The sequence below is a fragment of the Labrus bergylta genome, chromosome 13 (assembly GCF_963930695.1).
Source record: "Labrus bergylta chromosome 13, fLabBer1.1, whole genome shotgun sequence".
In the NCBI taxonomy this organism is placed as follows: Eukaryota; Metazoa; Chordata; class Actinopteri; order Labriformes; family Labridae; genus Labrus; species Labrus bergylta.
Window position 1 is genome coordinate 26,931,404 of NC_089207.1, and position 17,362 is coordinate 26,948,765.

The 17,362-nt window shown below is 39.5% G+C and overlaps 1 protein-coding gene across 1 annotated transcript in view; it reads right to left on the reverse strand.

Moving 5' to 3' along the window:
- Window positions 1-554: 554 nt before the first annotated feature.
- LOC109991791 (potassium voltage-gated channel subfamily H member 7) overlaps window positions 555-17,362 on the reverse strand; it is a 41,750-nt gene continuing 24,942 nt past the window's right edge. The window contains exons 7-15 of the mRNA XM_065962391.1: window positions 15,566-15,965; window positions 15,157-15,357; window positions 13,451-13,705; window positions 10,575-10,780; window positions 10,397-10,484; window positions 10,089-10,250; window positions 8,676-8,832; window positions 5,932-6,112; window positions 555-3,107 (exon numbers count right to left, since the gene is read on the reverse strand). Of these exons, the coding sequence (XP_065818463.1) occupies window positions 2,796-3,107; window positions 5,932-6,112; window positions 8,676-8,832; window positions 10,089-10,250; window positions 10,397-10,484; window positions 10,575-10,780; window positions 13,451-13,705; window positions 15,157-15,357; window positions 15,566-15,965 (1,962 nt within the window). The 3' untranslated portion in view covers window positions 555-2,795. The remainder of the gene's footprint in view (window positions 3,108-5,931; window positions 6,113-8,675; window positions 8,833-10,088; window positions 10,251-10,396; window positions 10,485-10,574; window positions 10,781-13,450; window positions 13,706-15,156; window positions 15,358-15,565; window positions 15,966-17,362) is intronic.

Genomic DNA, 17,362 nt, shown 5'->3' on the forward strand with positions numbered 1-17,362 from the left:
CAGGACTTTGTTAGTACCCAGCTCTTAATATAAATATAACATTCCTTTTGGGACTTTATTTCAAAGTTACTGTATAATAAGTATATTAAGTTTGAGGCATTAAACACCACACAGTAAGGGGGGCAAGAACGATAATTTAGACCTTCATCATTGATATTTAATAAGCCTGAAGCAGACCAGCCTCCAAAAATGTTATCAACTCAGTTTTCCCATTAGAACGAGTAATTCCTCTACTATTTTTAAAACTTGACTTATTTATCTTGCATCCCCACAATTTCAAAAGCACAAAACAATCATGGGCTTCTTACTGATACTTCACATAGCTAAATGTATATTCCCTTTCCTTCATGAGAATAATGACCTTTCCTCATGATTCTGTCAATTCAATCATTCTCCATAGGCTTGCTTTCCAATCTCAATCCATTTGATAGCAACTATAAAACCAGCATAATAAATCAGTGCAATCCAATAACATCTTCTTCTCTTACTGTGTACAAAGTGCAGAATAATCATAATGATGATTTAAAAAAAAAGGGAAAGATTAATTAAGCAACTTCAAGTGTTTTTGTTTCATTTATTGCTCCCACAGCTTTAAAACAAACATATATACTACTGTTGCTAAAGAGTTCCTCATATAATTTACTCAGTTAAAAAAAATACATTTTTTTTTTTTTTTTTACATCTGGCGTTACCATGTACAGTATTTATTTTCTAACAACTGTCTAACAACACTTTATTTTTAATGTACTTTGCCAACAAAAAGAGTACAGGGAAACAATAGAATTTCTTTATGATATGGTTAGTATTACATGAAGATGCTGACTTAGCATTTGGATTGTTTGTATAGGCACGACACCCCCTTGGTGGCCTGTTTATGCACGAGTACTAACTCCCCCCCCCCAACACAATCTCTAAGTGCATCCTAAAACAGAGACAAGTTTGCTGACATCATTTTATTTTGTTGTGTGCTACTTTGGGCTCATAAGCAGTGCAAAACAGTAAATATATAGATATAAAACACATGCACTGCTGTTTAGAAATACCTACATCATACTTGTTTGTCAGAGATGTAGCTCAGGGATTTGCTATCTGCCCGGACAAGCATGTATGGTGTGTTCTGTTGGCCTAACTTAGTACAGTAGGTGCACATCAGTGACCGCAGTAATAATGCACATTGTTAAAAAACAAAAAAAAATAAAAAATAAAAACAGTATACATAATACTGTACTATATATTGCAGTGCAATTGTCCATAACCCCTGAGTTACACATCAGAGAAGACAGGCATACAATTAAGGATAAGAAAACTGTTCTCACACCTTCGTAATAATGCTGTATTCCAATAACAGCTGCAGAAAAAAAAGTAGTACATTGTGTTCATATTCAGGCCTCTAATAGTGGTAGAGTCTGTGTATTTATTGCTCAGGCTTTGGACTCTAACAGGCTCTTACAGAGAAAACTGGAGGAGGTTCGGTGAATGTGTTTCGACCCGTATTCGAGGCAGTGTCTCAGAGTCAGGAGCTATTCAAATATTTCAGCAACTGGAGGAAGAATGGCTGTGTCATCATTATTCTTTCCTCCTTTGTTACTACAGTACATGGGTGGGGAAAAAGGATTGATCGAGTAGACTAGTATATATATCTATCATTTCTATGTAGGGTTTGGGAGAAGAAGAATTTTTGGGGATGCAAATAAATGTTTGAATCAGGTGTATTTACGATGTACTTGCTGCTACCAGGTGTTGCATTTAAGGCCATAATAAGAGACATTTCCCATACTGGTATTGCATTTTGAGCAACCCCTTCTTGACAGGGTTTCTGTACAGTGTGTAAGTAATGACTGCTGTTCAATATGAAAAAGGCATTTTACAGTTTTTATTCTCCTGCCTGTTTTGATACTCAAAGTTTGAATTAACATCCTCTGTCAAGCAAGTGTTCTCATATCTCTGCAGCTGATGTGTTTACTTATTCCCTTAGCACTGGACATTGGAACCTGTCCAGAGTGAGGTCGGTTGGCCAGATCCTCTTGCTAAGCAAATAATAATTGAGGGACGGAGGGGGGCACATCTCTTTGCTAGGCAAGGTTGGAGCAGATGGCTTCATATCAATGAGTCTGGTTTTGCTCGAGGTTTTCTGCCTGTTAAAATGTGTTTTCCTTGCCACTGTCGGCATCTGTTCACTAATGGGGAATTATTTTCGGTCAATATAAAAAAAACTGCTCAGGCAAGACTTCTCTTTATGTTAAGTGTCTGAAGGTAACTTTTATTGTGATGCTTTTTTTTTGCTAATTAAATGAAATATGATGGATTGATGATATTTGTCAGGCCTTCTGGGACATTGTTGCAACAGGTTCACAAGAAAAGATGCCAAGCTCCATTGGAGCCCATCAGAGTCCGAAACCCGGGTGAAACAGCGTCTTATTTAGGTGTCGTTGTGCTAATTCTATCCCAACCAGATGGATCTCTTAACCCAGCATCCCTACAGACAGGGTAGAATTCAGTTAAAGAGGCGATTTAGTCCACCAGACAGCTTCTGAGTTGAACTACTGTTACAATATGTAACCATTGTCATTACACTGGTAACTGCAGAAAACAGTCTGTTAGCACACTGTTAACTGCAGCGAACAGTATTTTATCCACATGCATAATGAAAAAAAAAAAAAACATCTTACTTCTATTGCAAAGACAATGCAAATAAACAATACAGGTGTCTGTGCCAGCATGCTGATAAAAAAAGCTGCTACTAAGTAATTACAGCATTACAAACCAGATATTAGAACAATGTGCTGCTGGAAGGTCTATGGCCTCGGACACTCTGGGTCTAAGACCGGCCTACAGAGTCCAGATGCGTTGAGGTGGGAGTCAGAAGGAGAGAGAGTGGAAGAGAAGGAGGAGTTGGAGGAGGAGTCGGTTGGAAGAAGGAGCAGCGCAGACGATTGATGTCCTGTGACCGACTGCTGCTGCTGCTGCTGCTGCAGCTGCTGTGGCTCTGTATGTCTTTGTACAAGCAATGCTGTAAGGCTGTCCTCCATGGGTGCATTCACGTTGGCCAAGCTCGACACAGAGTCTTTGGATTCCTGAACGGCTCTCTCCAGACTGAGGTTGGGGCCCTGAGGGGAAGAGTTACAGAATATGTTCAAGTTAGATGGTAAATGGACTTATATAATGCTTTTCTAGTCTTCTGACTACTCCAAGCCCTTTTTACCCCGCAGATCACACCTACCCTGATGGCAGAGGCTGCTATGCAAAGTGATCATCAGAAGTAACTAATCCACACTCATTCATACGCCACCAACAAAGCAGCTTGGGGTTAAGCGTCTTGCCCAAGGAAACATCGAAAATGTGGCTGCAGGAGCTGGGGAAAGAACCCCCGACCTCCAGGTTCAGAAACGACTGACTCTACCAACTGAGCCACAGCAGCCAGAGTTAGTGGCTTAGATTGGGAAATATTGGGGGAAAATGGGACCTGTATGTACTGTAGTCTGTACTTGAAAATTTCATCAGCTTTATCCATCCAATATTTTGTATTAATCCAATATTTAATTTACATTTCTTTACCAATGTCTAGTAACAGTAATAACCATGGCTGCAGTTTTATGTCCCTGCTAACCAGGCAAGATCCAGTAGTCCAACGGTAAGTCAATTGAAAGGGAAAAAAAAGTCAAATATATTGTATATGATGCTTGCCTGATATTGATGAAACAAAAACTTGTAGTCGTGACAGCAGACAACAGGGCTGAACAGCTTATTATTTTACCATGGCAATTGCGATGTGCGCATGTACAATAGTCACATCACATGACATTCAATGCCAATCATGTGACCTGAAGCATGTCATGCTGCCACCTTTCCATTGTTTCATTCATAAACTGTCAATTATCTTATTTTCCATGTCTACTTTCCGTTAAAGTCTGTCTGAGATCACCTTAAGTGGTAAGAGAACTGACCAGTGTGCATGCAGAGTCGGTGTTTCCCCCCTGCATGTTAAAAATCTTTACACACAGGAGACCCTTCTGCTGTCACACACCCGGTCATGATGCTGGAGGCAGATGCTCATTTACGCAATGGGGATTTAAAACGAGTGTATTCCCCGCTATCAGCGGCATGAGCTCGTTAACGCTGTGGCAGATGTGCGGCTGTTTGTTAACTTTCAGCAGCTGCACACAGTGAAGTGTTGTGTAAGTCACGATGGGTCAAGACGGTGCGCTTTTGTTTCATTAGAATTTATTATCACTGGGCTGGTCATGGGCTGATTGTTTTTATTCTTCTCTTACCTATTTTAGATTATTATTCATTAAAAGTATTTATTTTACCAACTGCATGGCACCTTTTCTGTGCTGTGTGTGTGTGTATCTGAACTGTTTCAGCCTCTGGCTCAGTGTGGTTGAAGTACCTGTTCTTTACTTGAGCTGTGGATTTTCTGTACGTCTGTATTTCTGATGTTGTCTTTTGGGTACCTGTCCTGTTGCCTGCTGCAGATTTAATGTCCTTCAGGATAATAATAAAGTTGAAGTTGATAACTTCGAACATCATTAAAAAATGGTTGATGACATGTAAGTAACAAATTGCAAGCCACACGTTTATTTGGCACAAAAGATTAAAGTTCACATATTATTCAAAATACACTTCTCCATGTGGTTCTAACACTAGTATGTGTCCCTAGTCTGTCTACAAACCCCCTAAATATGAGAACAGTCCAGCCTCTCTGTGTTTTGCGCTACCTTTCAGAAAATGTGTGCTCAAAGAGGCCATTGGAGCCGATCCCAACTGTCTTTTGGCGACACCCTGGACTGTTCGGTAGTCAATCACAGCGCTGACTATTGGGACAGATAACCAGCCACGCTCACATTAACACCTACGGTCAAATTTAGAGTCACCAGTTAACCTAACAAGCATGTCTTTGGACTGTGGGAGTACCAGAAAAGAACCCACACATGCACAGGACGAACATGTAAACTCCACGGTGTAGCCTGAGGGGTTTATAGGCATGATAAAATACAGGCTCAGAGTGGATCTCTGGCAAACAATTTCACAGAAATGTTTTGGGGAGCTTATTTAAACTGGTTGAAATGGAGGATGGTATGTGAACTTGAATGTCACCAATTCAATATCCAACCGAATGCTTATTGTGGTAACAATCTCCTCTTCTGTTGTGGTACTGAACTATGGCAGTAACTCTTCATATTATTATACTATAGGAAATTGAACTCTTTATCTATGTTGAGGGAGGGGACCATTTGTGCTTAATTTGAAGACATTCCAGGACTATGTTCATAAAAATAGTAACATGAAAGACAACCTGAACACATAATGTCACAGCTAACGTTCAGTGTGTGTCTTTTATGTCCCAAAATAAATCTTTTTTTTCCATCACTGAAGAAGCACCAATCAATCTGAGGGTAGCTTTATATGACCACATCAAAATAGCGAGAAAGCATGATGATTATACTCCAATAATATTTATAACATGATAGTTATAAAAGCAAAAAGAAAACCCATCTTTAAACCTTGAAAATTTAGTTTTACCACTAGATGCAAAGCAGGATAATGTCAAGCAAAACCACCTTATTTTTGACAGGTGAGATGTCAGTCACTTTAAAACATGTGACATGTGTCTGTGATTGTCCAGACCCTCTGCCTACCTATGTGGTAGATAAACAAATCCATCAAAACATCCAGCTGGAGCGGTGTGAGCAGGTGGGAGTGAGGCATAGTTAAACAGTGAGTGCAGGTTAAATTATAGAGACTGCCCCACTGCTCCTTTGAGCATCACTGATGACTTGATGAGAATTTGATTGGTTGTTGTAAAACCCAGCTGATGCACAACTGCAGTGCTCAGGCAGAAAAAAAAAAAATATGCAATGCTTCATTTACATACAGTATGTGCAGAAATGACATGTTTTGTGAGGGAAAACACAAACTACACCTCCTTACTTGAGCTCCTGTATGGCTGAAGAAATGGCTTGCAGTCAGTGCAACTGGCTGAACCTTCACTGCAGGTTTGTGATAGTCCGGACTGGCTGTCACAGTGCTGTACGCTGGAGGTCCCAGCGTGGGCTGTCTTTGCAGCAGCTGCAGGATGGTCTGCATGTCTGACACCAGTTGAGACTCCAGCCTCAAAACATAAAAAATATCAGAGTAAGAAAGACAGACAGGGGGATGAACACAGAGGAGAGACAATGAATGCATCATTCAATCATGTGATTTCTGAACGAAAGAAAGAAAAAAAACACTTCACTGAGCACTAGATGGAGCTTGTGTTCCTCAGTGGATAAATTAAGAGGCAGCAAAGACATGGAAACACATTTTGCCTGAGTAGTAGACGGAAGATACATCCCTGGCAGGGAGTGATAATGAGCTTTGTATGGGAGGTGTGAAATCAGCATTTACTGTGGAAATGACTATATCACACTCGTTTGGTCAATCTAATAATGACTGGATTTCATCAAAGCTCTATTTTTAGGCGAAATGGGGTGATGCTGAGTAACCTTTTAATTACCTGAAGTCCTATTATCCTGTCAGAATTATTATGCCACCAGTTTACTGAGATGCTCTATTGTAATGAGGCTGCATGTGTTTACCAGGGTGTGACTGATGATTGATGCTGAAAAGCAGCCAGTCAGTCGACATCATTCCAGTTTCAGCACACAGATTTTTCTCTTGGCTATATATATACAGATATTGGAGATATTGCAAGAATCCTACACCAGCTTGTTTCCCCATCATATCCTGCCAAATTTGTCAAATCCACAAAAAGGGAAAAAAATAAAACCAGAGAAGTGCTGCTCATTCTGCAGCCAGCTAGCATAAGGGGGGAAAAGCAAGGTCAGGTAGAGTGCAGAGGATAAAATATATTATTTGTGTAAAAAAAGAAGCTAGCCCAGTATTTCAGACACACTGATGCTCTCTGTCCTCCTCTGTGATAATTCCAGCTAAAAATACCACCTGCTGTTCATTTGTGGGTCTATTTCAGGTGGCCTAATGGCCGCAGGTGTGTCGTTAAAAATGGCAAATACGGATCTCCGCTCAGGAAAATAATGAGAGCGAGAGGATCATTTTGATCCATGTCCCTTTACATTGTTTAAATTACAGTGTGTTTCACTGGAGAGCTGCTTTTGTTTCCACACTGATTCCAACAAACGCTTCTGCCAGATAGTTCCTTCCTCCACCCACTCATTATGTTGGCAACTGAAATACATATTTCCAGTGATAGCTGTGGGACTGTAGCTTACTTTAAGCAGTGTGGGAGGTGACAACTTAAAAAAATGAAGCACTCAATAATGATGGCATCTAAGAAGCAATTTAGGATCATATTTTAAAATAATGAACCTAATTGGGTACTTCTTTAGAATGTGGCTAAACTATAAAAATGCCATTCCCTTACTTTTAATGAGCTTTAGTATTTTATAATGATAAGCTAGAATGGCCAAAATGTGTGCTTCTGTTTCTGTGTAATATTTTTTGTTACTTTCACTAAAAAGTCATAAACACGGCCCCTACAACTTCTTTATGTGTCCAAAAAAATGCTAATCTTCAATCCAGTTTAACAAAAACATAAACATCAAAGGGAGTCTCACTGGGCTGCTGTGAGTCATATACAAAAAATGTATCTACTGCACACTTCTGTTGTGTCAGGCCTCACATCAGTAGTGTTTTTCTTGTCACATCTAATGTAGACTTGTGATTGCCATTTTGGAGAAAGTTAGTGAGTAATGGAGGCACTATGTCACTATATTAACCCTTTACATGCAGTTCAACTTTGTTTATTACCCTCTTAGGTAGCATGGAGGCTAGAAATATTGCCTGCCAGGATTATATTTCTATCATCTTTTCTTTATATGTATAGCCAAGATTCAGCCTCACATCGGCTTTGTACACATTTTTTTCTACCACTTTTACGGTTCATCAATCTTCCATCTTTATTTTAAGTGCAGACAATGATTGTTATGAGCAGAGTTTAAAGACTGGACTGTACATTTACAATTTTTTCCCCAGAGATTTCATGCCAGTATGCTAAATTGTGCTGTGGAGGAAAAGTTTACATAATTTTTTTTAAGTTATATTATTGTTATTTTTTGCCTTTACTGGATAGGGCAGCTGAGAAGAGACAGGAAATGTCAGGAGGGAGACATGCAGGGAATGACATGCAGCAAAGGGCCGAGGTTGGAATCGAATGCTAGACCATAGGGCGCCCCATATTAAGTTAATATATTGATAAACTAGAAAAAATAATACTAAAATTTACCCAAACTGCAATGATGAAACTCTTTTTTATGCTGTAATTTTATTTTGGAAACGTATTTAAATTTCCAAGGTAGAAGTACTTGCAAAAAAATTACCCTTGATTTGAAATGCTGATAATTTTATTCTATTTTTATTATGATAAATGTATTTATGTGTCAGCAGTGGGCAGGTGATATCTAGGTCTGCTAAACCTTAACACTGTGTCCTAACAGAAAGTGTTGTGAGTGGGCATCTTAGAACATCCTGGTATTTGCTGCAAAATCAACTGATGTGCCTGTCATGAGTTATGAGGCTCAAACGATACTGCAGAGATACAATAAATAAAACACAAAGAAACCATGGAGAATTAGGAGAGGCATCCTGTAGAATTCACATTCTACTTAAAGTGAATGAGAATCACCTGCTGTCTGTAAGCCCACAGTTAAGATACGTACCTGTTGAGGTGCTCCTGAAGCTGACCTAAGCGTTGTTCCACCTCTCCATACATGAACTCGCTGGCAGAGTTATCGTCCTCTCTCAGGTCCTGAAAGTGTGCTGACTCATCCAAGAAGTCCGCAGGTTTCTTACAGGCCCATTTATCACAGCAAAGATCTGGAAGGCCAAAACGACATGCATGTGGGTCAGAACAACGTCATCACTTTACAGGCAAAATAGAATGTAATTTATCTCTGCAGGAGAGCACTGTGTAGCTCCTTTGTTATCATTTATCAAGCCCTTGTGCTGGGAGAATTGTTAATGCAATGTTTCCCAGTAGCAAACTAACCGTGGCGTTATCTCTCATGAGCACCTGTTAGTGTGCTGCTTTCACTCCTCTGATACCTTTTGAGCCTCTCGTGATTTAAACACAGAGCTGGTCAGTAGTTCTGTGATTACACTATCTGGTGAAGCAGATTGCTCTGCGCAACCACGATGAGCAGTAAAGATGTGAGGACGCTTTGGATGTTGTGTGCTCCTTCATGTTATATTTGATTTTATTCTGAAGGCTATGAACATAGTTCTCTATGCTCAGGCTACAAGTTAACTCAGCTTCTGTTTTTCACTAACGGCCGGGTAAGCTGAAAACTAGCCTTCACATTAAAAGCCCAAACCAATTGCGAACAAAACAAATGAGAGCCAGCTTTATGTAATTCAGGTTTGGATCAATTGTAAAAATAATAATAATAATAATAATGATACATTTAGATTCTTAAATATTTGTCATTCTAAAGAGTTGAAATCTGTTTCCTTTCAGCACAAGAGAAAAACTGATTCAGTCTGTCAATCCTTTTTTATCATTTCCCCAACTGTCTGTTTTGTATGACTAGGCCTCAGAGTCTTGTCAGTGGAACATGATGTGCCTTTACAAAATCCTGTGATTTTTATCTGAGATTATCATAGACACTTATTGTAGTCTGTTTTAGATCTCCGAGCCAGAATCCTGAGAGAATAAGAAAAGGAGAATTTCAAGGTGGAATTTCCTCCGTCTGTATTCTGTTTTACACATCTCTCTCGTACATGAATTCTTCAATTGTAGTCTCTGTGGTAGATAAAATAGATCAGTGGATTCTTGCTCTTGCTGTTATATGGTAAGTGGACTTGAACTTGTATAGCGTTTTTTTAAGTCTTAACTGACTGAACTATGGAAACACATGAAGTCTAATGATTCTGTTTTAATGCTAAAAGCCTAGCCAGTGTTACAAATTAGCCATGGCTCGAAAACTTTTACGCACGGCACCTATTTTGTATTTACATATGAAGCAATGTTTGTTGCATGTGTCCCAGTTAAATAAACAAATAAAACAATAAAACCCTCACAACACCTCTGTAGAGTCCTTGTCCAAACAGAAAAAGTACAGAATATATATCACCTTCAAACGACGGTCTCCTCTCCAAGCCGTCTGTGACAACGAGATTTGAGTCCAGTACTACAGGACTGGGTGAAGAGGAACCCAAAGCCTCCGTAGATCTCTTCAGACATGAGTTAGACTCCCTCCTCCCTCCCAAGTCCTCAACCACTTCCTTGTTTTCCCCTGCAGGAAGGCAATCAACAGCAGTCAGAAGAATAACAGTGTAGTGTAGGCCTTAGGGAGTAGATGTTCTCTCAAGGATAAAAAAACAAAAACAGTTACAATCACAAAGCACGCAAAGGAGGCTGTGTGGATTGGGTTCTTCTCACCTTTAGTTGGATCTGGTGTAAAGGAGATCCTTCTTTTCATGCTTTTGGTGCCCTCATCGTCTGAGTCACAGTCCTGGGAACTCGAGGGCTGCAACATTAAAAGCAACAGAATGTATTAATTAAAGGTCCGAATGTATTTCATTTTGAGTTGCTGGATGATTCATTAAATCTCGTCTACCTTAGCAGACTCATCTCTGAGGTTGAAGGTGAGCTCCAGGTTGTTGAAGAAGCAGTCGGCAAACTCCGGGTACATGTCCAGCACCTCCAGCAGGTCTTCTCTCTGAATGGTGCTCAGGTCGCAGTAACTCAGCGCTCGCACGTCAGCGTTGGACTTTCCTGGCTTGGCCAACACATGGATCATCTCTCCAAAGATATCGTTCTTTCCTGGTTATCAACACACACAAAGGATAGTACATCTTCATGCACTGGGATAGACAAAACATTTCAGACTTTTCTTCCCATGACTTGCACAAGCAATCCTGTGTGTAACTGAAGAATGTGTGTCATGTTTTCCATGGGGACCTGACTTGCTGTTCCTCAGGCTCACAGTAAAGGGCCCCAGATGTGTTTGATTATGTGGAGAGTTCAAATCAAGCAGCATCTCCTCCCTGTGTAGATGTTTTCCCAAGGCCTGTGCATCAGTTTGTCTTTCCCTTTTTTGATCCATTATTTACACCAAGGAGTAACTTCTAACTCAAAGCGACTTTGATGTGGAGGGGAAAGGAGGGCTTGATTGTGATTGACACCACTCGTTGTATGCTTCAAAGCCAGAAGTTTGCGTTGATAATTGCTATCACATAATAAAGCCAGATCTTCAATGGACATCTGGGAAATCTACTCCAGGCATGGTTTACAGACTGGGGGATTTGAGGAGTTCCCGCTGCAGGAATAGAGACTAGAGGTCTGGCTTAGAAACTGTGAAGAAAAAAATGCTCTTTGCTGGCTGTTGGGTTCAATAAATGCCAACACTGTAAGCAGGGCTCAGGAGACAGGGGTATGATATGCTGGCAGCCAGTGTGCCTGTAACAGCGTGAACCTGACACCTTTCTGCCACTGAGGACAGCCTCACACAGAGACGAGAATCTTTCCCCCCACATACAGCTTCCAGCATAAGGATTTCATACTCAGTGTCCTGGTTGGTGGTTTAAAGCCTATAGAAATCTGTCTTAAATTAGTAAAAATGCACGAGTCTAATAAGGAATTCACAAAAATCTAAGTCAAAATAAAGGTTCATGATAGGGCTCTTGTTTTTTTTGTTTTTTTAAAATTTTGATCAATCGTTGGAATTCCGTATTTAATCAGGCTTAATCACATTTTTAAACACATGTTTGAAATTGTATTATTTTGCATTTCAAACTGGGGTGAACACTCCACCAGCTGCTACCAATAACCCTGTGGTCCTCGCTGAAGTGGCTAACCATGTAAACAGACAAACTGCTGAGTCACTATTCCAAAGATTGGTTAGCGAAAATGTAGTAATTTCTCTAATAATGACGGTACTTTAAATATGGGTTGAAACTAATCTTAATATGTTTAGATATTATGATGAAGACCTCAAATTACGTCAGTACAGAATGCATTATCACTACACTGACAAACTGCTTCCTTGTTAGAGGCTACGCAGTGTGCTAAAATGGTAACACACTAAATCAACATGCTAGTTTCACACACAAATTGAAGAAATGGTGCTGACTGAGCATTTCGCTGGTACTGCATTCAAAAATAAGCTTATATATATGATGTGTGACTTTCTAGTATGTTTGTTAATAATGGGTTTTGTGTGATGCAGCAGCTTTTGCTAAGCTTAAACCCCATTCTGTCAGGTGCAGCTTTGGAGAACATTCATCTCATGGCAAGTTTAATCCAGGCTTGGTCTGTAGCACCTGGTTGTGGTTCACCCATGAAGAAAATTATATTAAGCGTAACATTTGTGAGATATTCAGTATTGCTACGCTATGATGGCAAAATATGATATCTTGTGTAGCTGTGGTAATTGTTTTAGTCTTATACTCTCCTTTTTCATAAGGCTTATTTTGCAGTGTTCACTAATTTCCCTGTGCTGTCAAAAAAGTGGCAGCTATTTCACCTTGCTCTTTGAAATTGCCAAACAACATTTCATGGAGCCACTTAATAGAAATGTCATCGTCTCAAACCTGCCACATGAACAGCGCACTTGCCCAGAGGACAGGACTGGGAGAAGGCAGGCACACCTCGCCGTTCTTGTCAAAATGTGTGAACATGATGTGGTTTAGCTGCTGTAATGACTTGAAAATTGTACTCACATTATAACAGTTACTACTTTGATGTGCACACAAGTCATGCTGAGTCTCTTTGTCTGTTTTTACATGTTAAAGTAATGTGTCCAATGGGAAATGGCAATGTCTACCCTTTACTAAGCTCCTGACACCAATTTTTCCTCTTATTTAAAATGAAAAAATCAAGTATCCTTAGCAGATAAGGAGGTTAGCTCAATCAATAATTCAAATATCACAATAAATCAGAGCAAACTACATTATTAAAAACCTTCTCAAACAGTCAACACTTGAAAACCAGTTTGAAGGAACACCCTCATTTTGTTAGCAGAAAACAAGCTTAGCGTGCACATCTTTATGCAAAAACATGTAAATGGAGATCTGCAAATTGGACAACTCATCATATGCCTTCAATGCCGTTGACCTTAATGTGAGTTATTCCACTCGGACCACTAAAAAAAAGCAAAACCTACAGGACTAACGATACATTTGAACTCAAACTAACACTGATGTCAGAGTAACTTCACTTTTAACAAACCTTTCGTCTTTTTAGGATCAGATTTCTCCAGAAGAAGCAGAATAAGTTTTCTCTCTCAACAGATTTGACGCTGACATTTAACACACACTCAGCTCCTCTATACAACAGGGAGGTGACTTTTAATGTTTTTCACACCTTTATATGGAGGATGGAGATATTTCAAAACTAGAGACTGTCAAGACATCCATAATACTGATGATGGACACTGGCAAAAGGTCAAAGAGAAAGAACAATCCGTTTGAACTCAAAAGACATTGTATTTACCAAGAATGGCCACCACAATGTCGTCTTTCAGGATCTCAATAGAGCCACGGGACAGGAAGTAGAGAGCAGTGAGCACATCCCCGCTGTGGACCAGAGTGTCTCCAGGAGGGGCGTGAGTGGTTTTGAAGTGCATGGCTAATGCCCGCAGGCAGCCTTTGGTGGCTCCTTGGAACGCTTTGCAGTCTTCAAGAAGACTTTTGTTGAGGTGAAGGCAGATATCCGCCTGCAGGCACTCAGGAAAACCTTTTAACACCTGCGATGCAGACAAAATCCATGAGGGAATGCACAAAATGCTGCTTTTATATCCTCAGAAGATATGCATAAGCTTACCGCTGTGCGACCCCAGTGGAGGATGTGAGCAGAATATGTGTACTATGTACTTTTTTTATTAGGAGAAGTTGTAATTAAGCAGTGAGGTAAGGAAGAGCAGACGTATATTCACACATTAATGATAGTCAAATGAGTTAACATGTAATGTGGCACTATGATGTTTCTTATTTAAACAATTACATTTAAATAATGGCTGAATTGGTTTGATATCGAAACAACGACTGAATGTAAAACTAACTGCCTCCTAGCTTTATGTCACCACTCTCTGAGCTAAATACACAAAAGAAGATTGATTATTCATTTGGCTCAGTCTCTTTCTTTTCTGAACTGGTTAAAAATAATATTAAAGGGGAGACAAAGTGTATTGTGTGATTTCTTTTAAATATCCAAAGTCCATTCATTTGTGGGAGCCAGTAATATAATGCAGCCTTTAATGTTCTCTGACTCTATCAGCCATTGTATGAGTTCAATAATAGACACATTGCCATATTAGATAATCATATTTGTATGCTTTGTCCCACTACTTTAGTCAAGTAGGTGGACCCAAAAATCTCAACAATGGATAAGGAGTCAAATGCTTACACCTTTGTTTGACGGAAAATGTGTCATTACAATTCATTACCTTAAAAAAAGGGAGAATGTTAATACACACGAGGAACTAATGAGACTATGTCTAGTAGAATTTATACACTCAGCCGCACGATCTGTAACTGACTGCCACCTTCATTTGTTTGTGCTTAATTTTGTTATTCCTGTAATAATTGAATTGAATTGAATTGAATTGAATTTTAGGTATCTTTGTCTATGTATTGATGTATTATCTATATATTTATTAAGATACAACATCATTGTTAAATGTTTTGTATGTTACATTTTTGTTGCTTGTTTTGATCATTTTGCTTTGGCAACAACTGTTTCTTCCATTCTTGCCAGTGAAGCATCTTGAACTTGAACTAAACCATTTTTAACAAGAAATAAAAGTTTGCTGACTGCAAGAGGAAGTTACTGATGAAATGATCATTTTTAATCAAATTTAAAATGTGTTAAAACCCAAGACAAAACTTAGCAGTATCAGTGCATGCAATGGTTGTAGTTTAACATCCACGTCCTTCTTTACTTTAAAGTGTAAAACTTTGCTGAAACAACAACACTAATCCATACAGACATCATGCCGACGTGCAGGACAGTTTCTAATACTGACATCATACGAGAGATAAAAATATGTACCTCCTGCTCTTACCAGTGTGGAGAATTAATCCAGATGAAAGCAGACAAGAAAGAGAAAGCTCTTTTTAGAATGTTGCATACACAGTATTCCTATGAGCATTTCAGCTGTCAGGCAGTAGTGATGTGTATCCCATGTGTGTTTTTATTTACCGTGTTCATGTCGATGCCGTTGGTGTAGGTCCAAGAGTGTTGGAAGTACTCCTCCAGCCTCTGCCTCAGTGGGTTTGGGATCTGGTGGAAGCGTATAAACTCCTTGACCCGTAACATCTGAGCATGGTAGCGGGCCGTACCTGAGTACAGCCTTTGGATGATGGCCGAGACGTTTCCAAAAATACTGGCGTACATGAGGGCTGAAACGCAGACGATGATGAAGCAGACAAACACAGAATGATTGTCATGATATCATCCTCAGAGAGTCACTGCTAACCTCAACAAGGCAGAATAAATGCTGCTATCAACACAAACAATCTGTTGTCTAGGATCTGAAAAAAATAAGTACATCATTTCAAAGACTGTGCCAGAATAAAGTAAAAGAAAAGAAAAACATAATATACTCACAGCCAATCAGCATGACACAGATGGAAAAGATCTTCTCTGAGTTGGTGTTTGGGGAAACATTTCCAAAGCCCACGCTGGTCAGACTGCTGAAGGTGAAGTACAGTGCTGTGACGTACTTGTCCTTGATGGAGGGACCAGAGCTAGGATCGCTGTAGTTGTATCTCTTTCCAATGGACACGCCCAGATTGTCCAGCCAGCCAATCTTGTGCTCCAAGTAGGGCTTCTCCACGTTGCCAATGGCGTACCAAATGCAGGCCAGCCAGTGGGCGATGAGGGCAAAGATGCACATGAGCAGCATGAGGACTGCGGCGCCGTACTCCGAGTAGCGGTCCAACTTCCTGGCTACACGGACCAATCGCAAAAGCCGAGCTGTCTTCAACAGGCCAATCAGAGTGGTGGTCTAAACGAAATGTAAAGTAAGGGCAATTATAGCAGCAATGGTTCAAAAGTGAATTAATCAGATTAACCAAACTGTGACAATTTTTATTTATGTAAATTCATCATTTCATGTGTCATGTAATTCTATTTGGAATAGACTTGTAAAGATGTCGGATCAGAGACTCACTAAAAATATTTGTATTTGGGAAAGCTGCCACTGTCACCCATGGGCAAAGGAGATGAAATCTGTAATCCATGTGAATAATATGTCTTTTATTTTTCTAAATAAGTTAACTTGTGATATTTAGGACATAAAGAATAATATAATATAATATATAATACTGCCTGATGTATGCTGACATCAGGGATGTTCTTTTTAAAAGAATGAAAAACTTGAGTTGTGTTTTTAAAAAAGGAACCTTTGTTATAGCAGATTTTGTATGTATAGACTGGGAAAAAAGACACAACACATTGTTTAAGACGAAGCTCGCAACTTTGTAATGCTATGATATGTAAATGTGAACCACTGCAACTGAATTCTTTGGTGTCTTACAAGCCCATGAGTGTTGGGCACTTTGTGTGCATGACACGAAAATAAATTAAATTAAAATCAAAATCAAATAAAGAAACTCTGTTAACATTACCTTACGTGTTCTCTTTCTTTACAACAACTCTAAAGTTGTAACAAATAACAATAGTCACTTCACAAACCGAGACAATGAGTTTTCTCTTGCGGCCGCTCTGCACAGCACTTGGGTCAAAAGCAAACAAACACAGAAGTGAAGACAGCAGCAGCCCGCACATAAATCCTCATTTGTTCAGCCCTGAACAGGCCGTGAGTCTCTCAGTCTCTGCAGGTCCCTCTCGGGGAGTTTCTCGCTGCCTCCATGTCATCAAAAAAGGATTTAGCAACACAAACAACCATTTCCATTAGCATTGTCATTAATCTACCTGACAATTACTGAATGACCTTTGACAGTGGAAGTAAATGACTCTCATTCCTAAACACTCAGAATAGTGTTCGATCTGGATTTTCTGAAAAACAAACAGATGCGTCATTTTCTTGTCCCGTTCCTCAGAGGAATTGAGTTACATCTGTTTTAATGATCGTTTCTTTTATCTGAATCAAGACTTTTTTTTTTTGCATTGCACTAATAACACAACGTCTGATATATCGCTAAACAGAGTCAATAAACACAGGCAGACCACTCTGAAGTACTTTTAGAATAACACTATAACATTAAACATATCTGACTGAACAACAAGCCCTCTGACACTTTGAATGGCTCTAACCTAAGACCAGATGTTGGATCATCTTTGCCATGTCAAGTCAAGCATTTGAGACCGATCTTGCATTCTTAATATATGAGGATTTGATGTTATTTAAACCATGATCACAAACTATTTCCTTAAGCATGT